This window comes from Myotis lucifugus, unplaced genomic scaffold (assembly GCF_000147115.1).
Source record: "Myotis lucifugus unplaced genomic scaffold, Myoluc2.0 scaffold_0, whole genome shotgun sequence".
Classification (NCBI taxonomy): Eukaryota; Metazoa; Chordata; class Mammalia; order Chiroptera; family Vespertilionidae; genus Myotis; species Myotis lucifugus.
The window spans coordinates 2,892,176-2,918,244 of NW_005871048.1; the positions used below are offsets into that span (position 1 = coordinate 2,892,176).

General features: G+C 39.4%; 1 protein-coding gene across 1 annotated transcript in view; it reads left to right on the plus strand.

Moving 5' to 3' along the window:
- The first annotated feature begins 977 nt into the window (after positions 1 to 977).
- BBS5 (Bardet-Biedl syndrome 5) overlaps positions 978 to 26,069 on the plus strand; it is a 39,960-nt gene continuing 14,868 nt past the window's right edge. Inside the window, 2 exon segments of the mRNA XM_023754759.1 lie at positions 978 to 1,136; positions 2,081 to 2,176. Of these exon segments, the coding sequence (XP_023610527.1) occupies positions 978 to 1,136; positions 2,081 to 2,176 (255 nt within the window).

The window sequence follows — 26,069 nt, forward strand, 5'->3', positions numbered from 1 at the left end:
GGTTCCCAAATTCCATCAGGAATCCATTCATAGATTTAACATTAATTTATCTCTTGAACTTGACAGTTTTAAGCATTCTGAAATACTTCACAGAAAAGTTAATACTATTTAACTATGCCCTGTCTTCAGATCTCACTTTGCAACTACCATGGATTGTTCCCTTGGTGGTGACGCTTATCCATGCACTGAGAATGTGTGTAGGTGGCTATCTAGGTTACTCTCCAGAAAGTGCTGTTTGGGGTGGTGCTGAAAATATTACCATCTCCATCCTCTTTGGTTAACACCCTTAATAACGAAAAGGTCTATTGGTTTCTTCATTCAACAAATATTTATTAGTGGCTGCAGTATGCTGAGCATTGGGTACCAGAAATGCAGCAATGAACAAGACAGACAAGGTCCTGACACTTAAGGAGATTTTGTTAGTGGCAAGAAAGGAATATTGGGGACTAACTATGGTTGTGGGAAATATTGATCATGGTCTGTTAACCATGACGGCCTTGTGTTGGTTAAAGAAAGGACATTCTGACCTGGCTGGGAGTTGTACGCCCTCGGAACCTGGGAGTCAACCGTGGAGTGCAGTCCATTCTCATGGAAAGATTAACACCCTTGTTGCCCAAACAATGGAGTCCCACCGCAGCCCCCTACTTCCCAATGCCTATAGTCCAATTTCCCTGTGTAATCTTTGTTCTACCCTATATAAGAAGCTGGTTTATGGGGGGCGGCAGAGCAGATTTTTGTGGATGACCTGCCGCTCTCCCATACTGCCGGCAGTATTGGAATAAACAGTCCTTTCCTGAATCTCCAAGTATGGTTTGTCACTTCCCACCGACCGACCTGATTTCTGCCATAACAGTTTCATTCTCATGAGAGAGAAGGAGGGGCTAAGAACAGGAAAATAAGCAAAGCAAATACTGTTTGTGATGAGCACTTTGAAGATGGTGTGATATACAGTAATGGGGTAAGCCACTTTGTATAAGATGAATGTGAATGGCTTCTCTGAGGAAGTGGGAGTTGAGCAGGCCTGCAAAGAAGCCGGCCTGCGGTTATTTGGACAGAAAGAACAGAACACAAAAAGCCCTGAGGGAGAGCGCTTGACACATTTGCAGAACAGTGAGGAAACTGGGAGTGAGAAAATGGTGAGAAATGAGGTCAGAGAGAGAGCACAGCCAGATAAGATCCAGCCTTATGGGCCATGACAAGGTCTTTGGGTTATATACTGAGAGAAATGAAAAGTAGGTGGAAGGATTTAAGCAGAGGACTGACAAGATTTGACTTCTTTTTCAAATCACACTCTCACTGCAGTATGACTTGAAGAGGTGCGAGGATTAAAGCATGATGGCCAGCAATGAGATGATGGAGGCTTGGAGTAGCTGCCGGGGCAGGAGGAGGGGGTGCATGGTCTGGGACATATTTTGAAAGTTGAGCTGATGATTTACTTTACTGAGCTGATACCCCATTACTGTATTAGTTTCTTAACACTGCCTAAAAGAATACCATAACTCTATGGCTAAAAAAAAAACAACGGAAATGTATTCTCACAGATTTAGGGGCCAGAAGTCCAAAATCAAGAGTCAGGAGGGCCGATCTGAAGGCTCTAGAGAGAATCCTTTCTTGCCAATTCTAGTTTCTGGTAGATCCTTGGCTTGTGCCTCTATAACTCTAACTGTTGCCTCTGTCTTCACCTGACCCTCACCCCTGTGTCTTGTGTCTTACATCTCCCTCTGCCTTTCTCTCATAAGAATACCTGTCATTGCATTTAGGGCCAACCCTAAATCCAAGTGATCTCATCAAGATCCTGGAGGAGCTAAACCCCATTTCCAAATAAGGTCACATTCACAAGTTCCAGGTGGATATATCTTTTGGGGGAGGGGGCACGGACTATTCTACCCACCAAATGGGGCATGAGAGACCAGAATCAACCAAATAAAATGATGGTTTTTTGAAGTTGTTAACCTTGAATTCCATTTATAATATTTTGTTTTATTCACCACTTCTCAAAATTTCAAAAGAATTTTATGTGGCAGGTATTATTATTATTATTCCAATATTAGAAATCATTTTTTCTAACATTATTCCAAAGGAAATTAAGGCTCTGAAAATTCTGTGTAAACCTAGAGTGGGAACTCAGAATCCTTTAGCTGTACCCCGACTTCTCGCCTGCTTTTGGAGTTGCAAGGTAAGAAAATGTGTTAGATGGAAGGCAATAAAGGGCATCAATGGAAAAATTAAATTTTGAACAAAGAACAAAGAATGCTTTTTTTTTTTAGTTGTTGCTAACAGAACTCATCACATTTTTCCTTACAGGAAGCTTCTGATACATAATAGAGTTCATTTTTGAGCTATAATGAGAGAGACAGTATGATAGTGGGATTTTGCTGTTACTGCACACAGGCAAACTATTTCCCACTTGAGTGGAGGGGTTTTTCTAGCTCATTTCAGAGTTAATAGATTTATTCTTAAATATTCCTAAATAATCCATAAGCTTTCTAATATTCATGTTAATAGTGAAGCATGTATTTTCAGGTGGAGAAGAGCAGGACTGAGATTTTGAGCATCTGCAGTGTAACCAGGAGTAGGGGCAAAGCTGAATCTGGTTTGAGAGATGACGGCTCTGCTAAAAGAACAGTCAGTGAGTTCTACAACCATAAGGGACACTCCAGCAGATGTGTGTAGCCAAGTAGAAATCAGGGCCCATCCCTACACCCAACCCACACAATGAGGTTATTTTAAGTTCGTTTAGCAACTAGGAGGGGGGCGGAGGGTTGTCCCAAATATTACATGGGACATACTTGTATTAAAGAATTGCTCATTGTTTATCTGGGGCCAGTGTGGCTCAGTAGAATTCAAATTTAGGAGCCAACAAGCTGTGACTTCATCTGAGAGGCAATGTAGTAAGGATTAGGACATAGATATTGGTACCAGACAACCTGCATTTGAATTATGGCTCTAGCACCTGCTACCCTTGGGCATGTCATTTAAACTCATTGTGTCTTGATTTCTTCACTTATAAAATGAGAACTTCTACTCCTAGGTACCTCGTGTTTTTTACTTGAGGATTAAATGACTTAATATATGGGAAATGCTTGCAGCAATGCCCAACATAGTATTCTTCATGTAGGTGTTAGCTCTTATTCTTTGACTTTTGAGTTATCTTAATATTCATCTGGCCATGACTGGTATAAACCAAAAAGACTTTTATTTAGGTGAGTCCAAGTTGTAATTTCTGAATCAAGGTTTTATTTGCTTGTTTGTTTTCAATTAAAGAAAATTTACTTTAATTATAAATAGATGACTCTACCTCCTAATCTGTACAGGACACTTCCAATTTAGGGCTGTTGACCCAGCATAATTATTATTTTTTAAAAAATATATGTTTATTGATTTCAGAGAGGAAGGGAGAGGAAGAAAGAGATAGAAACATCAATGATGAGAGAGAGTCACTGATTGGCTAACTCCTGTACACCCCACACTGGGGATCGAGCCTGCAACCGGAGTATGTGCCCTGACCAGGAATTGAACTGTGATCTCCTGGTTCATAGGTCAATGCTCAATCACTGAGCCATGCCTGCCAGGCCCAGCATAATTATTAAAAGTACCCACCTTTTATTCTCAAAAGTGTTCCAGTTTGGACAATAAAATCTTAAGTTACAGAGACATTAAGAACTTCTTTTTGCACTTGTGAGTTATAGTGTGAAAATGTTAACCCCTGCCTCTAGCCTGCACACACATAATAGTTATTACCAGAGTCCATTTCAATTTGCTTTAAAGACTAACATCTTTCTAAAATATTTATTTATGAAAACATTCGATGGCTCCTCATTGCCTACATGGTAAAATCTTGAAAAAACTCAACTTACCCTTACTTTCTAGAAGACTCTTCTCCTCTTCCTGCATCTTCCTCCACACCCCCCAGGCACCAGCTGCAAGGCTGAAACCATGTGCCTGTGCTCCTCTCAGTCCTTTCCCTTTCTGCTAGTAGGTACTCCTCCTTTTTCAAGGACCAGATCAAAGCTTTCTTCCATCTTAAAACCTTTCCCATTGCAGGTTTGTTGGTTGTACATATCTATACTCCCTATTTATTTATCCTATATAATAAAGAGCTAATATGCTAATTAGAGTAAACAGCAGAATGACCATCCGGACGACTTTCCAGATGAAGCGGGGGCTGTGAGGGCCGAGTCCCTTGCATGAATTTCATGCATTGGGCCTCTAGTATAACAATGAAAGCATATGAAGCCAGGGCTGTAAGGGCCCAGCCCCTTGCACAAATTTCGTGCATCAGGCCTCTAGTTTGTTTATAAGTTTCTTGATAATATTTTGGTTTTTAAAATATGTTTTTATTGATTTTTAGATAGAAAAGAAGGGAGAGCTTTGAGAGAGACAGAAACATGGTTTATCTCCTACACACCCACTACTGGGGATTGAGCCTGAAACTCAGGCATGTGCCCTGACCAGGAATCAAACCTTGGACTTCTTGGTCCATGGGATGATGTTCAATCCACTGAGCCACACCAGCCAAGCAATACTTTGTTTTTTGAATCCCATGACATTCAAATTCTTAAATATCTTGATTATTTTTAAATTGACTTGAATTTCTAAGAAGACTCATGTGTAGTACAGACATTGCAAAAAGTCCTCATAATCAGCCTTTTCCCTGCTACAGATGGTTTTACTAAAAATAAAAATAACCTGTAGAAGACAGAACAAATACGTTTCTTTTGGAAATTTTGAAATTTTACTTTGAATAAGGAATCATGCAACTAAAATTAGTTGTGCAGCCAAGGAAATACTGTTAATACGCAATAACATATTATAAAGGATTCTAAATTTTTCTAGACTTTTGTGTTTTTACAAAGTTAAAAGTTTGCATAACTTCAACCAATAGCCTCCCAATGCATCAGAACTCCTAAATATTTATACCTGTCAAAGTGTTCCTCAAGTTTTTGAATTCACAGAATTTCCCTATGAATTTTACATCATAGTTTAGAAAAGGAAACAACACAATTATTTTTACATGCACCTCTATGTTTAAGTAATGTTCAAAGTTGTATTCATTCTATGTCGGGGGCCTCCCTTCTCCGCATCCAGCACGGAGAGAGAGAGACCTGAACCGGTTCTATTAAGTTGGAGGCGCTTTTGGGATTAGAGAAAAATGAAAAGACAGACACAAAAATAGAATAAAAGCTTGGGCCAGGTGTGGCATCTGCCCTCTGATGGAGGGACAGATACAGAGAGCCAGCACCGCAAGTAGACTTATTAAATACTTGAATAACAGGAAGTTACATCACATTTGGGTGGGCCTTGAGTTCCTGGCAACATCATGAGATCCATCCCCTTAACACTGGGTGGGAAGGTCAAACTGAGTGGCGTCCTGGTCTATTGACCAGGTCCGCCCCCAGGGCATGGCCTGAGTTTCAGCCAACATATTTAAAGATGCCCGAGTGTTTTGCCAGCGGCCCTCAACACATTCTTTTGGCAATTCAGCATTTCTCTAAGGCTCAGAAGTAAAATGTTGGGAAGACAGCCTAAGAGATGAATGGGTCCAATTCACATAATCACATGTCAGCCTAATTGCATGTAAATAGCCATCTGGTGTCCTCCCACTTGTCTCATAGAACTACTTCTGCGCAGGTCAATAGGGTAAGGTGGGCAACACACCAGATTAGAAATCTAGTACTACTGCCGCTAATTAACAATGCCACCCTGGGATCACTGTATTGGAGCTTCCTTTTCCTCCCCTGACAACTGAAGAAGAGCTAAGTGATTTCTGTAGTGGATGTTAATCATGGTTAGCTCCCTCACAAGACAAGAAAAGAAGCTGATAAGTAGTTATCAACATAGGTGAAAAGTCCTAGGTGAAATGTTAGAAAATGGAATTGAGGAGTTGATGATGATGACGATAATATTCACGGTGATTAAGTAGGTTTCCTGCCCCCCCCCCCCAATTTCAGAAAAATTTGCTCATGATTTAATGTTTCAAATTTGATAATACCAATCAATAGATAAGGGAAACAGCATCTGTTAAAGTTCAAATCTTATTTCTGAAAACTCTTGGTAAATTAGAAATAGAGGGAATCTTTAACCCGATAAAGGACATCTATGAAATAACATAGCAAATATAACACTTAATTGTGAGATATTAGAGGCATTTCATGTAAACTTATAACAATGTAAAAAGATAAAAGTTTTACATAGAACGAAGAAGCAAGACTATTCTTATTTGCAGTAAACATTCTTGTATATATGTCCCACACATAATCCTTGCATCTCTTTCCCAGGCTTCTAGTAATCTCCCCCCAGTCCATGACTTTACACATCTATCCTAGTGATTTCCACATTTATATGTCCTACCATACTTCTCTCCTAAGCTCCACAGCCATTCAATAGCTTTACTTTGGTGTCTGATCAGGGGGCTAATTAAAACTCTTGATGTTTCAAAAACACACACAAAACAATGTGCTCTACTTTCACTGTTTCCATTAAGTAAAAGGCAGCTTTGCTTTTCCGGTTGCTCAGGTAAAAAACACCTTGGATCAAAGTTGACATCAACAGTGATGAGTCATGTTGACAGAATCTGCCCTTGAGATGATGTGATGAAGATGGCACTTGACCTCTGTGGTCTTCCTCAGATGTAATCATGGAAATGGAGCAATCTACAGCATATCTGACCAGTATTCCTCAAAGTTGTCCAAACGAAGATCTGAGAAACTGTCTCAGCCAATGGGAGCTGAAGGTGACCTGACAACTAGTCATGGGGTGTGGAAATAAAGACCGCCCACATGAGAATGAGGAAAGGCTCTTTAGTCAGGGCCTGCAAGGGAGTCAGCCACCATCACTGCATTTGGCAGAGACTCCAAGGCTGGCAGAGGAGTGGAAAGCTTTCTAGTGGGAAATGAAGAGGTTTCAGGTTGCCTGATTAGAGGCTGTGGGCAGGGCTTACTAGAAGTGGGTGCTCTATGTGATTGCTTGGGGGTGCATATTTGGCTTTCTCCAGTTGGACCTAAATTGGAAAGGGGTGGGGGGAGCAGCATATGAAAACTGTCAGCTATTAATTAAGTCCTGGCTTTTGGGGGCTGATTGCTACAGAGGTTGCTGTTTGGGTTCCAAGGCAGGTTGCTATATATTATGGGTCAGAGTTCTGAATTAAAATATGGGCTTTAGTTAATAATTATATAGCAATATTGGTTTATTAACTGTAGGAAATGTACCATTGTGAATATAAGATGTTACTAAGAGAGGCAACTGGGTATGAGTATGAGGACTCTACTATCTTCTTGAGTTTTCTGTGAATAAAAAACTTCTAAAAAATAAAGTTCATTTAAAAAAACAACAACAACCTGTGAGATGTCCTCGGCTCCTTACTTTCTCTGACCCTCCACCTCCAATCCTTTAGCAAATCCTTAGTATTTGACCCCACCCTCCCTGCTCTACTGTTATCATCTTGGCCCTGACTTTATCATCTCTCACTTGGAAGTCTTCACTAGCTTCCTAAGGGCCCACTAGCTTCCTAAGGACCCACCTGCTTGCGCTCCTGCCTCTAACATACTTTCTCACAGAGCTTTCCCGTGGCCTAAGGTGCACAGGACCCTCCCCCTGGGACCCTCTGCCCTTATTTCCCTCCCCCCCCCCTTCCTCCCTCCACCACGCTGGCCTCCAGGCTGTTTCTCAGGTGCACCCCGCCCACTCGCACTTTGGACCCTTTGTACTTGCTCCCTCTTCCTGAACACTGATTTGCTTCCTCGTGTCACTTCACTCCCAGAAAGTCCTTCCCTAAACACCCTGCTTTATGTTTCTTTTTAAAAATATTTTTTAAATGTTTCTTCATAACACTTAGCACTTCTGAACATTACCATATATCTATTTGTTTACTGTTCATCGCACACTGTGCATATAAATGTCCATGAGCTCAAGGACAACTGTTTTGTTCACCACTGCATCCCCAGTATTAGTTCCAAGTACTTAGTAGGCACTCAATCAACATTTAAGTGAATGAATAAGTAAACGACTGGATTGGGGGTCAGCATGCTAATGCTGCAGAGTGCTCTTATCATTCTTTTCAAACAGCTCATAATTTCAATTCCATCAAATCAAAAATATTTTTTGCAGAGACAATTCGGTTCTTCATTCCCTTTCTATTCATCAAATGTATTTTACTTAGTGAGTCCATTTGACTGGGCCTCAGAAATGCGATCTGAAATGGAAGTTAAGATTCCTTACATAGTTTGCATAGGCATATGCATTGCCTGTGGCTTAATTTTCTACAGGTGACAACACCTGTAAACATTTTGAGATATTCACCCAACCAATGTTTATTGACCGACGCACTGTGCTAGAAGCCATGGACCAGAAATAACACAAATGAATTCCCGCCCTAACAAACGATCGCAGTCGAGAGGAAAGCTATTGCACCCAAAGCACAAAAATCCAAGAAAGAAAATTTGGGGTCTTTTGACAAGTTCACACAACATGATAGGGGAGAACACAAACCATGCGTCATAACCACACAGAGCTGTGTGGAAAACACGTTTCCTTTTCATGCAGCTATTGGGGTGGGAGGAACTGCCACTGGCAACCAGGGAATGGATCTGTGAGTGGATCTGTTCACGCACCATTGCTTTTATGGAGCAGGCTGTCCCCTTCTGAGACTCACCTCCCCTGAATCCATGATGCTGAACTAACCTCTTCTCCTACTCCTTCCTGACCACTTCTGTCTGACAGAATTTACTTTTTTTTAGTTTTCCTGTCTCCTTATTTGAGCATTGCCCATTTCACATGGAGATCATGCCCTGGAGTCATTTAACAAGGGTTTAACTACTGTCAGATTTTATTCCTGCTGTCCCCAGACACACTATGAGAGCCAACACTGGGACTCATCTCACATTCCTCCTATTCACAAAGACAGGAACTAGCTTGTAGCCGACAAATCTTCACCTTCTGGCCCGCAAGAGTCACTGCGTATCACCCACCATTGCCCCCACTGCCGCCATCTTTCTGCATGCCCCCTCCGCCCGCTACATTAGATGGAAAGGGTTTAAACACTTGGCATATTGTTTTTAAAGACTGCCAATGCCACTGTACCTTCCCTACTTATAGACAAGAGAAAGAATCTACCCTTAGACCCTCAGTTCTGTATGACTCGCTCTAATCCTTCTCCAAAGCTTGAGTTCCAGTTTCTAACAACCTAGAAAGCTCACCATCTTCTCAATTTCAATCAGGTAAGAGATAAAACCATCACCTTTCCATAAAACTAGTTTCATATGTTGCCTTTTCAATTTCATTATCACTTTTATCCAGTAATCAGAAAAAGTATTTGACAGCTCTCCCTCCCTCGCCATCCATATTCATCAAGACCCCAAATTTGCTACGCTGTCTATTGCCTTGTGGACCATGGTAAAGCTCCGCGGAAAAGCACCTTAGAGGCAGGAGTGGAAGCAGGTGGGCCCTCAGGAAGGATTCCAAGTGAGAGGTGAGGAAATCCAGCCAAGGTGGTAGCAGCCACACAGAGGAGCTGTGGCCCATGGAGTCAGCAGTTTCCTCTTTTCAGAGCCTGGAGTCTATAAGCACAGCCCGCTCTTGCTTAGCAAACATACATTCAGACTTTTATTTCAGATGCTATACTTTTCAAAAGTTTGATTTTATGTTTTTTTCAAAGGTAATATGTGGACTTGTACACAACTCAAAGGTACAGAAAAGTGTGTAGTGACAACTTCTCTCATAAGCCTGTCCCCCTTCTCAGAGACAACTACGGCTCTGCATCTCACAAGTATATATACAGGTTCTTTTCGTGTGTTTTTTGCACAACTGGAAATACACCAGATATACTATATTATAGCTTAGTGCTTGGTGCATGTGTAAAATACTGCATGCATGCAACACACACACACACACACACACACACACACACACACACACACACACACTGGAGCACTATATTTATGCCACTGCATTTAAAAAGACCTACATGTGCTTCCACTGAATGCACTGGATTGCCAATAATTTCTTTAACTTTTACTAATTCCTGAACATTTAGTTCATTCCAACCTTTTGTTAATACCCACAGCAATGCTATATTGATTTTACTTAGATGCCATTTTACACACGAACAAGCATATCTGTAGACTAAAGTAGAGTTACTTGATCAAATGGGATGTCTTTGGAATTTTAATAGATAATGCAAAATTGCTCTCAATGAGGATGTATCAATTTATACTCTCAGTAGTGACATATAAGGCCTGCTTCTCTATTTCCTTTCCAAATACAGTTTCTTACCAAATATTTGAATCTTTGTTGACTTACAGGTAGAAAATATATCTTTGCATTTATGTTATGAAGATTGAGCATTTTATGTAAAAGCCATAAACCTACTTAGTGTGAGTCCATATGTTTGTATTTGTTTGGATGTGATCTCTATCTTAAATTACATTATTGATTTTTAAACAGTCTATATGAAGTCTTTATACAATAAAAAATGAGAACCTGGCTGGGTGTGACTCAGTGGTTGAGTGTCAACCCAGGAACCAGGTCACTGGTTTGATTCCAAGTCAGGGCATATGCCTGAGCTGCAGTTCGATCCCCAGTGGGGGGAATGTAAAAGGCAGATGATTCTCTCTCATCATTGATGTTTCTATATCTCTCTCTCTCCCTCCCTCTCTAAAATCAATAAGAATATATTTTAAAAAAATAAATGACACCTATATGTGTAGTACATATTGCAAATACTTTGCCTTCTTTGTAATTTTGATTTTGATTTTGTGTATGTGTGTGTATGTGTGATTTGCCATGCAGAGAGGCAAATTTATTAGATCTTTATAATCATTTGTTCAATATTAAAATAGAACTCAGCTGGCATTTTTATTGAGGTCCTATTATATAAATAGATTGTATTAGAGAACTGACATGTTTATTATGCAATATCTTTTTATCCAAAACTTTTTATGTGCCCTTATGGCATTTAATTATTTGAAAATATAGACCTTAAATATTTATTCATAAGTTTTTCTTAGGTATTTTATTTTTTCTTGCCATTGTCAATAGTCTTTTCTTCTATTGCATTTTATTGTTTATATATAGGAAGATTATTTCACTGTATTAATTTTATAACCAGTCTCCTTACTGAATTGGCTTGTTGCCAATAGCAAATGAATTGATTTGCTTTTTTTTTACCCATCCTTTACAATATTTACACTTATTTATTTTTATAATATAAATTTCTTAACTTGAGTAAGGTTTTATTTGTGTCCTAAAATATGGCCAGTTAACTCCAATGTTTTATGGGTACATTAAATGATTGTCAAGTTATGCAAAGCAAATATACCTATTACTTACATTATTTATGTATTCCACTGACAAATATTTCTTATTTACTTGCTATGCCATGAACTGAGATATAGAATTAAAATATTCTGTAACTAATGTATCTTATTTTCCCTTGTGTTTCCTGTAATTTTTGCTTTAATTATGTAGATACAAGGTTATTTGATTCATAGGTATCCATAATGATGAGATCATCAGAGTGGATTATACCCTTTATCATTTACTTCACATTTGTCTGACACACATTTACTCATCCTTTAATTTTTATGAGTTATTTTATCTTAGATGTATCTCTTGAATTTGAAAATATAATTAAATTTTGCTTTGTGATTCACTTTGAGATGATTTTTTTCTTCCACTGAGGCATTATCAACTTACTTTACTTATATGACATGTATTTTTAGTTTTCATCTAATGTATTTCATATTATGTTTTCTGTTACATTGATTTTTTTATTTTCTATAATCTTTCATTACATTATCTATAATGTTTTGTGTGTGTGTGCATTGTCTGGTAATCTAGAGAGTTTATGTTTTTATTCTAATGATTAACCTTATAATTGTTACTTTATGAAATATATTTGATCCTCTATATAGCATCTATTGACTCCCTACAGTGATAATGATGAAAGTAGTATATGCTCATGGCTTTTCCTAACTGCTACCAATTCATTGTAGCTGATTATATATTTTTGGTAGTATCTACCTTTATATGTTTAAATCAAACACCTGTGTTACTTGATTTATTGGCTCAATATGGTTCCCAAGAGCCTTCCTCATCTTCCAGTCTGTATCTCCAAACTGAAACCCTTACATCTAAGCTAAGAGGCAAAATCAGCATCTAGAACAAGCCAGAAACCAAGTTCTTGCAGCAGACAATCTGAGGAAAACAAATGCAAAAATTAGCGGCTGCGGGAAATTCTGAGATCTTGTAGTTTCAGAAGTCTGGGGAAAGAAGAACAAGGAGGCATTGTGGGAAAGCAGTGCTTTCCAATTAAATTTGGAGAAGCAAAGTACAATAGACTTTTATTTTGAGAATAGTCATTAAAATGGAGTGCTCTGTGGAGTTTGTAAAGTGGTCCAGTGGAGGGGGTTCAGTGCAGCAAAGTTCATGTCTGAACGTGGGGTTTTTGCCTCCTACGATCCAAAAAAGAGAGGTTGCTTCTTGCTGCAAAGCTCAGTATTGTACTTGAAGATGAAGAGGTAATGTGGCTTTGCTTCTTTGCAATGCCAAAGGTTGGTCTCCTTGTTAGATCATTGCTTGCATCTTCCACTCTACTTTTGATTTGCAATTCCCTAAGGACATATGATGGTAAACATCTTTTTATATGCTTATTTTCTATCTGTATATCTTTGGTGATATGTCTGTTCCAATCTTTGTGCAAATTTTTAATCAGATTGTTTTCTCATTCTTGAATTTAGGAGTTACATTTTGAAGATGTCATTTGTGTCTTTCAAAGAATTGTTCCATTCATCTGGGTTATCAAGATTGTGGGCATATAATTGTTTCTAATATTCCTTTATCATCCTTTTAATATTTATGAGGTTGTGGTGATGGTCTATTTTATTTCTGATATTAGTAATTTGTGTCTCTCTCTGTAATTCTTAGTTGGCCTTGGTAGAAGTTTATAATTTTATTGATCTTCTCAAAGAACCAGCTTTTGGTTTCATTGACTTCTGTTCTGATTTTTATTATGTTCATTTAGTTAAAAATATTTTAAATTATCTCAAGATTTCTTTGGCCCATGTGTTACATAGAAGTGTGTTGAATAATCTCAAGCATTGGGGATTTTCCAGCTTTCTTTTTGCTATTGATTTCTATTTTCATTTCACTGTGATCTGAGAGTATACTTTTTATGATTTGTATTCCTTTAAATTTGTTGCGTTTCATGGTCCACAATGTGGTCTATCTTGGTAAATGTTCCAGATGAACTTGAGAAAAAAATGTGTATTCTGCTGTTGTTGAAGTATTCTGTAAATGTCCATTAGATTTAGTTGATTGATGGTGCTGTTCAGTTCAACTAGGTTTTTATTGAAAAATTAAACTCATTTGTTAATAAAATGTATGCAAGTAAATAAACAATCTAAAAGAATTTAGAAACATAAGTGTTGTTTAATAATAAGTATTCGTCAATATATACACATTGAGAAGACATTCTCCTCTTGTCATAAGTAGGTTTGTTACATTTTCATCTGGTGCTGTCTAAATTCTAAGAATCTAATCTAATAAAAGACAAACATGCAAATTGACCATACCTTCGCTATGCCTTAAGCCATGCCCACCAGCCAATCAGAGTGACTATATGCAAATTAACCCAACCAAGATGGCAGCCAGCAGCCACAGAGCTGGAGCAAGTAGGAGGCTTGGTTGCTCCAGTGATGGAGGAAGCCAAGCTTCCCAGCCAGCTCTGAGCTCCACTGAAGGCAAAAAAGTTTCAATTATAGAAAGTAAATAAACCCCAGATACCTGCTTTCAGCCGGCTGTGGCCACAGAACTGGAGGGAGCAGGAAGCCAAGCTTCCCGCCTGCCACAGGGCTCTGAGCTCCACTGAAGGCAACAAAGTTTCAATTATATAAGGTAAATAAATCCCAGAATAAATAAAAAAAAGAAAAGAAAGGAGCAGCTGGGAGCTTCCATCGCTGGGGGGCTTGGCCAGCCTGAAAACAGCCCTCAGTCCCTCACCCAGACTGGCAAGGCACCCCAGTAGGGATCCCCCCGACCCTAAAGGGTGTGTGGCCAGCCTGAAAACAGCCATCAGCCCCTCACCAGGCTGGCCAGGCACCCCAGTGGGGACCCCCACCCTGAAGGGGGTGTGACCAGCCTGCAAACACCCATCAGCCCCTCACCCAGGCTGGCCAGGCACCCCAGTGGGACCCCCACCCTGATCTGGGACACCCTTCAGGCAAACCAGCTGGCCCCCACCCATGCACCAGGCCTCTATCCTATATAATAAAAGGGTAATATGCAAATTGACCCTAACAGCAGAAAGACTGGGAATGACTGGTCACTATGACCAGTCACTGACCACCAGGGGGCAGACGCTCAATGCAGGAGCTGCCCTCTGGTGGTCAGGGCGCTCTCACATGGGAGGAGCTCTGCTCAGCCACAAGCCAGGCTGATGGCTGCCAGTACAGTGGTGGTGGTGGGAGCCTCTTCTGCCTCCTCAGCAGCACTAAGGATGTCCAACTGCAGTTTAGGCCTGCTCCCTGCTGGCAAGTGGACATCCCCCAAGGGCTCCCGGACTGCCAGAGGGATGTCTGATTGCCAGCTTAGGCCCAATCCCCCAGGGAGCAGGCCTAAGCCAGCAGGTGGTCATCCCCCGAGGGTCCCAGACTGCAAGAGGGCACAGGCCAGGCTGAGGGACCCCCCCAACTGAGTGCACAAATTTTTGTGCACCAGGCCTCTAGTTAAACCATAAAACTCATAGAATAAAATACAGGCAGTAAACACTTTGATATCACTCTTAGCATTTTTGTTGGATATATCTTCTCAACCAAGGGAACAAAAAACAACAACCAACAAATGAAATTACATCAAACTAAATAGTTTTTGCATAACAAAGAAAACCATCAACAAAACAAAGAGACCAGCTACTAATGAGAGAAGATATTCACCAAAGATACATAAGGAACTCATACAACTTAGCACACACAAAAAACAATTCAATAAAAAATGGGCAGAAGGCCCTGCTCATGTGGCTCAGTGGTTGAGCATAAACCCATGAACCAGGAGATCATGGTTTGATTCCTGTTCAGGGCACATGCCTGCGTTGCAGGCTTGATCCCCAGTGGGAGCATGCAGGAGGTAGCCAATCAATGATTCTCTCTCATTGATGTTTCTATCTTTCTCTACCTGTCCCCTCCTCTCTGAAATCAATAAAAACATATTTTAAAAATAAAGTAAAAATGGGCAGAGAATCTAAATAGACATTTCTCCAAAAAGTATATACAGATGGCCAATCCTATATAATAAAAGCCCAGCAACTGAATGGCAGAACGACCAGAACTGTGGGAAGCCACCGCTTGCCAATACTGTCAGTACACCAAGGAACACGGAAGGCCGATGGACCTTGGGCGTTAGCAGGGCTGATGCTAAGCACTGAGTGTTGAGATAGTGGTGGCTCAAGGCAATTCCCTAACCTGACAATCCCTTTACCATTTACCAAACTTTACCTTTGATATGCCTGTATGCATTGCTAAAGGGCAAATGTGTATTCAAGTAAATAAAAAGTGGTTCAGCCAGAGGTCAGTGTGCTCTTCATGAAAGAGACACCCCCGGCCCCCAATGTCTTCTAAATTCATATTTCTTGTATAGCATTTTCATTTGTGCGTCGGCCCCTCCTTCAGATCCTGAACCCCGTAGTGAAGGTAGTGGCACAGAACGATCAGTCAACCAATGCAGGGGCTGCCCCCTGGTGGTCAGTGCACTCCCCCAGTTGAGCACTGCTCGGCTGACGGGGATGAACCGCTGCTACCGCAGTGGAAGCAGCCGCTCAGAGGGTGGGTCCACAGCCGCTGACAGGGATGTAAGGGAGATGAGCAGTGCTCCCATGGCGGGCCCATCCCTTCAGGCCATGCCCCACACCAGTGCATGAATCCCATGCACCGGGCCTCTAGTAGACATATAAAGAGATACTCATTATCACTAATCATCAGGGAAAAGCTAATCAAAACCACAATGAGATATTGCCTCACACCTGTCAGAATGGCTATCATTAGTAAATCAACAAATGTTGGCAAGGATATGGAGAAAAGGGAACCCTTGTGCACTGTTGGTGGGTAAATTGGTGTAGTCACTATGGAAAACAGTATTGAAGTTTCTCAAAAAATTAGAAATATTACTACCATATAGCCCAGCAATTTCACTTCTGGGTATTTATTTGAAGAAATCCAAAATTCAAATTTTAAAAGATATACGTACTCCTATGTTAATGCAGTATTATTTACAGCAGCCAAGATATGGAAGTGTCCATTGATAGATGAGTGAATAAAGAAAACGTGGTACATATATGCAGTGGAATATTAGCCATAAAAAAAATGTTACCATTTACAACAGCATGGATGGACCTAGAGGGTATTATGTTAAGTGAAATAAGTTAGACAGAGAAAGACAATTACCAAATGATTTCACTTACATGTGGAATTTAAAAAACAAAATATACACAACTGAAACACATAGATACAGGGAACAAACTGATGGTTGTCAGAGGGGTGTGGGTGGAGGATGGGTAAAAAGGCAAACAGATTAAGAAATACAAATTGCCAGTTTTAAAAATAGCCACGGGGATGTGAAGTACAGTTTAGGGAATATTCAATCTTCATGGTGTCATATGGCCAATGGGTACTAGATTATTGGGGTGATCACTTTGTAAGCTATTTAAATGTCTAATCAATATGTTGTACACCTGAGCCCTAGTGGTTTGCCTCAGTGGATAGAGCGTTGGCCTGAAGACTGAAGGGTCCCGGGTTCAATTCTGTCAAGGGTACATATCTTGGTTGCATGCACGAGGCAACTGATCCATGTGTCTCTCTCACATCGATGTTCCTCTCTATCTCTCCCCCTCCCTCCACTCTCTCTAAAAAAACAATGGAAAAAATATTATCGGGTAAGGATTAACAAAAAAAAATGTTATACACCTGAAACTAACATAATATTGTATGACCACTGTAACTGAAAAACATTTTTTAATTACATAAAAATAAATTCTAAGAATGTAATAACTTAATCTCTTGGTTTGAAAGTATCTTTGTTTCATTTTGGCAAATACCCACTAGGGGGCGAGCAAATACCCTTATCAGTAAGTAAGTGAAAAGAATAGGCTATTACCACGGCAACATTCAGGAATACGTCAGCTCTTTATCACTATCAATGCTCCACTTAAAGTAAAACAGCAATCTGAATAATTTCGAGAATTTTTAACATATTTGTGTGAGATTTATTACCTAACTGAAGTTGTCTTATTGTTTCTGGGAATTCTCTCTTTGGGCCAATAGAGGGAGCTCAAGGCTTAAATTTTTTTCTCTTTCTGTTTTCAGAACTTGATTGTATTGCTTTAAGACCTTGAATTTACCTTGATTTTGTTTTTTTTTAAGATCAACTGAAATGCAGGAAATTTGCCTGCATATATCTACCTGGTTAAAGAAAAGAAATTTCTTTTAAGGCATTTTTATTGTTAATAATAGTAAAATATTATATCAACAAATAGTACTTAAGAGAATAATTTGTTTTCCTTTTAGCTATACAAAGGATAAGAAATTACTCTAGAGATCCTCAAACACTAAAATTTAAAAATAATGAATTGTTTTTCTAAAAATGTACAAATAGTATACACGATCTAATACAATAAAAATATCTATAAGCAACATCCTATTAACATTTAGTAAAGGTTAACATTTTTACTCTAAACAGGTAATTTTTTTCCTAGTATAAAGATTTAAATTTTATGGAAGACAGTATGGAGTTTCCTCAAAAAGTTAAAAATGGAACTCCCATTTGACCCAGTGATCCCACTTCTAGGAATATATCCCAAGAAACCAGAAACACCAATCAGAAAGGATATATACATCTCTATGTTCATAGCAGCACAATTTACCATAGCAAAGATCTGGAAACAGCCTAAGTGCCCATCAGCAGATGAATGGATTAGAAAACTGTGGTACATCTACACAATGGAATACTATGCTGCTGTAAAAAAGAAGGAATTCTTACCATTTGCAACAGCATGGATGGAACTGGAGAGCATTATGCTAAGTGAAATAAGCCAGTCAATGAAAAAAAAATACCACATGATCTCACTCATTTATGGATAATAAAGACCATTACAAACTGATGAACAAAAATAGATACAGAGGCAGAGCAGCATGGAACAGACTATCAAACTACAGCGGGAAGGCCGGGGAGGGTTGGGGGGCAGAAGGGGGGTGGGTAAGAGATCAACCGAAGGACTTGTATGCATGCATATAAGCATAACCAATGGACATAAGACACTGGGGGATAGGGGAGGCCGGGGGAATGTCAAGAAGGGGGAAAAAAGGAGACATATATAATACTCTTTGTAATACTTTAAGCAATAAAACAAAATTTAAAAAATAAAATAAAATAAACTGTAAAAAATATTTAAATTACCCTTTAAATTAGATTTTAGATGCACACATTTTGATACATAGGGATTTTCTTTGTAATTGTGTTTAATTATTTTCTTTTAATAAAATATTTTTAAAAAAATATATTTGTATTGATTTTAGAGAGGAAGGGAAAGGGAGAAAGAGATAGAAACATCAGTGATGAAAAAGAATCATTGCTCTGCTGCCTACTGCACGCCCAACAATGGGGATAGAGCCTGCAACCCAGGCATGTGCCCTGACCAGGAATCGAACCATGACCTCCTGGATGATAGGTCAATGCTCAACCACTGAGCCATGCAGCTGGGCTGTAATTATTTTTTAATTTCATTATTAATCATTGACCCATGACTCACTTAGAACTGTGTTTTAAATTTTCCAATACATGAAGATTTTATTTTTTGTTAATTTCTAAGTTTATTGCAAGATAAAATTTAAAAGAACATGGTCTGTATCATGTCAATTCTTCAATATGTGTGGAGACTTGCATTGTGTCTTTTTCCTTTTATGGGTTTAAATTGTACGTGTCGGGTGGTGTCGGTGTATGAGAAACAAGATGTGAAATGTGATTTTTTGTTGTCTCGGTGTTTCAGCAGAAGTCGCATGGCTTGTCACTGTGCACCTTTGCTAGCATTCTAGAGAATGAGAGACGGGTTTTACAACCCTATGTCCTCACTCACTTCAAGGTTGTATGAGATCAGCCTAGGGAATTGGTTATGTGATGATGAAGAGGTCAGGAAGGAAATGTTTCTTTAGAGAGAGAGTTGGAGAACAATGGTGTTTCTCCTCTCCATCCAGATGTGGTGCTAATGCTGTTCTTATTTTAATCAAGGAGCACATTTCAAAAGAACCAATTAGAGAGCTAGACAGTGCGCCCTAGAATTCAGGGGCACAATACTTGGTACCTGACGCATGACTACATATTCTAAAGGTAAAATCCTGCCTAAAAGCGGTCTCCCAGAAGTGGGCTGCGCTTTCAGAGTCCGTTAGGGCAAATGTGGATGCATAGTTTTCTCAAGATTGTATGCATGATTGGGAGGGAGACGCCCCCAAGAGCATGACTTAGGAGGGTTGGGGGACTTCAACAGAAAGGTAGATGTTAGAAGCTAGTGGCCAAGCTGGGAATATAAAATTCCAATAATAACGGGGTCTCTAAAAAGTTCACAGAGTGTCTCTTTAAAGACAGAGCCAGAATTTGGTGTGGCATACAAAGCAAAGCTTCATAACAATGCGCCACATATATAACTCCTAATTTACCTCCTAAAATTCAACACATATATTGGACTGGAATAGGTTTCTATTACCTAAAAGCGGCTGGAAGAGCTGAACTTGTCAAGATTACACTCAGGAGCAAAGTCCTTAGAAGTTGAAAGATTTGCTAGTTTCTCCTTGCACTTTACAACAGCCAGTTGGACAGTTAACACATCATATATAAAGATGCAAAACTAGATCTTTATCCATACCTATGCCTATATCTGTATATTATACATACACTCACATACACATTAGTCCAAGATTGTCAATTACATTTTAAGTACTATTTTGTTCTCTTGAGCTGGTCAGCTTCATCAAAAAAGAGGCTCTGTGGCTGCTATCTGGGCGTATCAGCCTGGCTTTCAGCATTCCAAGAGCCCAGAGGCAGAGGCTGAGACGTGAGCGGGTAGAACTTAACTCCCTCCTTGTGGTTTAGCACCTCGCCTCTGCTCTCAGTCATGTCCAGCATCCATCTCACTAGAACTCTTGGTCAGTTTCATCAGAGAATAAACTTTCTATTTTTTGGTGTGATGAGAGAAAAAAAGAAAGAGAAACTAAAAAAAAAAAAATCCCATTTACCATTGCAACAAAAACTTAAGATACCTTGGAATAAATTTAACCAAGGGGGTAAATGACCTGTACTAGGAAAACTATAGGATGTTGAAAAAAGAAACAGAGGAAGATACAAACAAGTGGTAGAATATACCATGTTCATGGATTGGTAGAATTAGCATAATTAAAATGTCCATACTGCCCAAAACAATCTATAGATTCAACACAATCCCTATTAAAATACCAATGGCATATTTTACAGATCTAGAGCAAATATTCCAAAAATTTATATGGAACCAAAAAAGACCCTGAATAGTCTCAGCAATCTTGAGAAAGAAGGACAAAAGTGGAGGGAGCCCAATACCAGATATCAAACTATACTACAAAGCCATTGTAATCCAAACAGCCTGGAACTGGCATAAGAACAGGCATATAGCTCAATGGAACAGAACAGAGACCCCAGAAATTGATCCACAACATTATGGTCAATTAATATTTGACAAAGGAGGCAAGAACATACAATGGAGTAAAGACAGTCTCTTCAATAAATGGTGCTGGGAAAATTGTACAGGTACGTGCAAAAAAAAAAAAAAAAGAAAGAAAAAAGAAACTAGATCAGCAACTTACACTAAACATAAGAATAAACTCAAAATGGATAAAAGAGTTAAATGTAAGTTGTGAAACCATAAAAGTCCTAGAAGAAAACATAGGCAGCAAAATCTCAAACATCTCATGTAGCACAATTTTCACCAATACATCTCCTAGGGCAAGAGAAACAAAGGAGAAAAAATAAACAAATGGGACTACATCAAACGAAAAACCTGCCCAGCAAAAGAAGACACCATCAAAATGAAAGGAACCCAATGTAGAGAAGAACATATCTGCCAGATGGTTTGTTACTGGCTCGCTCACTAAAGGCTCTTGCACTACATTCTTCTCTGCTCCAAGATAGTCTCTAGTTCACACATTTCATGTTGCCATTTTTTAAAACACATGCTGTCTGCTGTCATCCTCCTTACTGTTTGTTGTTGTTAATCCTCACCTGAGAATATTTTTTCCATTGGTGTTTAGAGAGAGTGGAAGAGAAAGAAGGAAGGAGGGAGGGAGGGGGAGGGAGGGAGAGAGAGAGAAAGGAGGGAGGGAAATATGGATATGAGAGAGACACATCAATTGGTTGCCTCCCTTGGGTGCCGGGCCAATGCTCTAACCACTGAACCACCAACCCGGACCACTCTACTGTTCTATTTTTCCTTGTGAGCTTATTTTTTCTTATTCATTTACTGCTAATTTAATTGGATTTGGGCAATAAGGGGTGATAAACACATGTGTCCAATCTGGCATGTTTATAAGAAATACTACCCTTTACTTTTTATGCCTACTTGACTTAAAAAAGGGTACATTTATTCAAATATACCTCCCCTTTTTTGAATAATAGAAAGCCCATAGAATGATTTAACTCTATGTAGTCTCCCATCTTCCATGTTATTATAACCTAGTATCTTGGGTTGTTAAAAAATAATCATTTTGTAGTTGTTCTATATTTAATTCTCATTTTAAAATATGTTTATCACAATTGATTCTAGGATCAGTTCCTTTATTTTGGGCTCAGTGCTCTTATTTCTGAACTACATTAGCAAGGGTCTATGAGTCAACTGTTGTGTTCCTCATTTTTTAAAAATTAAAATGCTTTCTTTTTGCCCCCACTGTAATTTTCATAATAACTGCTAATGTTTTTAATACAATTTATTTATATTTATTTATTTGAGAAAGAGAGAAATATTAACTTGTTGTTCCACTTACTTATGTATTCGTTGGTTAATTCTTGTACGTGCCCTGACCAGGGTTGAACCCCACAAGCTTGGCATATCGGGAGGATGCTCTAACCAACTGAGCTGCCCGGCCAGGGCTGCCCTCACTGTTAGATGAATATAGTGTATATCATAGGTGTGCATTCTGGATCATTTTTCTCAGATCTATACTTCAGATCTTGTTCTGCATTTGTTTGGGTGCCTTGAGAAGCAGCTATCAAGATGAGGTTAGATTGCAAGAGATTTATTGAGGACAATGATGGTGAAGAAAAAAGGGAGGAAGCTAGAGGAGGTGGGAGTCTGAAGTAGGTCTGACTCCTGCGGAGGAGGGCAGGGTGGAAGGAGTGTTGGGTAGGCAGTGTCTTGAACTGTCTAAGAAAGTTCCAGCACAGCCAATGGAAAGCCTTGGGAGAGAGTCAATCATTGGAAGAGTTCTGAGTATCACAGGACTGGGTCTGCCTTAGAACACTCAGCCTTGGCTGGACCGGGCTGTTGGAAGCATGGCCTAAGCATGAACATGGGTAGATTCAGAGCAAAGCACCTAGGCCCATCCATCAATTTTAGTCCTCACAGCAGATCTAAGGGGCACAGTTTCATGGCTGAAAACGATTCCTTATTCTATCATGTGGAATCTGCTGTTTAACCCTGACAGTTTCAATGACTACATAGAAATATCATTTTATTCTTTCTCTGATCTGCTTGTTCGTTTGTATTGTCTTGATTTTCCTCATGGATTTGGCCCCTTCTTTTATGCCTCTATTTAATACTAAAGGCCTGGTGCATGAAATTCGTGCATGGGTAGCGTCCCTAGGCCTGGCCGGCAATCAGGGCCGATCTGCAGGGCGACCTGGGGGCCCCCGCTGGCACCCATCTTGGCTGGCCTGAGGCCTGCGGGCTGGGGGCAGCTCCTGCATTGAGCATCTGCCCCCTAGTGGTCAGTGCGTGTCATAGTGACCAGTCGTTCTGCCATTTGGTCAATTTGCATATTAGGCTTTTATTATATAGGATAAGCATGATTGTTTTTGTTTTCGCATTCAGATTGCTTTATTATCTGGCATTCTTGGAGGTGTTACTCCTCTGTTCACTGTGTTTGCTGATTGTCACCCACAGTGTATCATTTCCTTTTATGTTTTATAATTTTGTTGTGAGCTCATCTTTAGTAGAAATTATTTTATCTTGATAATCCTATGTGGCCTGGCTTGTGGAAGTGCCACTCCAGAATAGTGTTGATTTTTATACTATCTGGTACCCTAGGGCTATCACTAGCCTCTGAGTGATTTTTATGGCAAATTTGAATCTTGATAATTATTTTACCAAATGAATTGTACACTTTTATTGGATTTTTTTCCTGTGCATTGCTCTGGATATTCTTCAGCATCAATGGTCCAGAATATATAGTTTGTTTGTTTTTTAGCTTTTTTTCATGGAGCAAGTAACCTTTCCTAGCTTTATGGTTCCAGGTCATATTTTCATGAGGAGAAAAAGCTGTAACTCTTATGGACATTAAGTCTTTAGCTTCTAGGACTATAAGACTTAATTGTGGACTTAATATCCCACCTGCTGATCACAACATATTAGTCTCTACTACTGTTCTAGGTTTCAAGGGACTTTTTTTTTTCTTTCTGATATCAGAAGGATTTTCCCTCCCACTTCTTCTTTTTTTTTTTTCTCTTGCAACATCAGCCAGGTCTCTACATCATTTTTTCTTATATCTTCTTCCAGAATCTTCAGGTATTTGTAGTAGGAAAGATTCCATGTTAGCTGAATCTAACATGTTTTGGGAACCAGACAAGTCTTACCTACTCTGATTATTCCTTCTACCTGAAATAGTCTTCTGCATCTTTTTGCAAGTCATCCTTTAAGACCTTGCTTGGGAGATGTTTTTCTGGGTCTTTCTTTCCATACCCTACTCCATCAGCCAGGAACATTCACTCCCTTCTCAGAACATCATTTAATATCTGCCTCATGGCACAGCACAGCCCTCTTTCACCACAGCTATTGGCTTACTTAGAATTTTGAGGAAAAGGACATGTATCTACAGCCAAGCACTGTATTATCTATCTACACACAATATAGGCAAAAAACTACTTAAGTGTTATTTACCTGTTGAGTGCCTTAACTCCTTTCCACTTGAATTATCCATAAATGAATTATCACATCCAGCATTGTAGGGGGATAAAATAAAAACTGTGTACTTAGAAGAGCCTTATTAATTTCAGTGAGTTATACAAATCTGAGATATTTTTATATCATATTCCAATGTTTGTTGAATCAATGAAAAACATGTGAAAGGTCATGCCTTTATGATTTCATGCAAATGCAGTGAAGAATACTTGAAGAGGAAGTGACTTGAATGTTAATTACAACGAATCTTTCATTTAGAGAAAGAAACTTAAAAATGCTGAAAATAGCAAACCTAAATTGTATATGATGTTCTAAGAGAACTTATAAATGGACTAGAGGCCCGATGCACGAAATTCATGCAGGGGATGGGTCCTTCAGCCTGGCCTGTACCCTCTCTCAATCTGGGACCCCTTGCTCCTAACTGTCTGCCTGCTCGCTCCTAACCACCTGCCTGCTCGCTCCTTATCGCTTGGCTCACCGCTCCTTACTGCTGCCACAGAGGTGGGAGAAGCTCCTGCCACTGCTGCTGTGCTTACCAGCCATGAGCCTGGCTTCTGGCTGAATGGAGCTCCCGCTATGGGAATGCACTGACCACCAGGGTGTCTGCCCCCTGGTGGTCAGTGTGTGTCATAGTGACCGGTCGTTCTGATCATTCCACTGTAACGGTCACTGGGTTTTTATTATATAAGATAGTATTTCACCACATATACAAGAAACTTTCCCTTGGTATTTAATTTAGAGTAGCACAAAATAAATTAGATTTGTGAGAACATAATCTAGCTGCCACATCTGCTGAGTCATCAGATCTCATCGGCCAAGTACATTTCCTCATCCCCTTTCACCATTTTGGTCCTGGAATCCGTGAAAGTATTTAGTGAAATCAGTCCATTCTGTGAAATCAGTGTTGCTTGAGGGGGTTAATCTTAGTGGTTAAGTACACAGGACCTGGAGACAGACTCCCTTAGTTTCAAGGCTGGCTCCTCCAGTTTCTAGGTATATGACCTTGGACAAGTAATTTAACCTCTTGTTTTGTTACCTGTAAAATGGGGAGAATAATGGTTCTTACCATTAATACTCTTTGTTCAGAGTATTAAATGAGTTAGTACACGTAGAACTTGGAACAACATCTGGCATGTATGCTAGTAGCTACAAAGATAAAGATCTACTACTGGCCAGGCACTGGGGTAAGTACTGGGAATATGCAACTGAACAAAGTTCTTATAAGAAGAAGATGGGAAACTGAACTTGAGCTAAATATTTGTCAGAGAGCATAGATTAATGGTTGGGTAGAACCAGAAATGAAAGAAACTTGGCAAAAATCTTGATGTCAACCATCAAATGACCTTTGATGCATTTAGGGGAAATGTCTTCAGCTCTTAACACCTGCAGCAACAGTGGTGCCGATAATTGCAAACAGAAGATGATCTGAAATTCATTTCTATTTGACTTTGAAGAGCATGATGTTATCATTAGGGGGCCAGTTTGTCTCAGTGTGTCTTACTGACATCAATATTAAAGTGATTTTTCATTTTATGAAGACAACAGTCCATCACCGAAGGAATCAGCACATAGCTTGGCAAGGGGAAGCCGATCTGAATCACTAATTGATTGCAGAGACTTCACAAAGTATACAGCCCAGAGGAAAAAAAAATCAGCACCATCAAACCCTCTCAACATCAGTGTAAAATCATTTTTATACAGAGAGGGGTTAAAATGCAAGAACCTGTTCTATTATTGTATTAAACTAAATTTGTAATGTGATGGAAGTTTATGTTTATTTAACACATTCTTTGTACTATAAATACGTGCTCTTAGTAGGTATTTGAAATGATGATCAATGTTAGAATAACTTGTGTTTTTTTTAAACATCATCTAAACTCTATCTGTTATACAATAC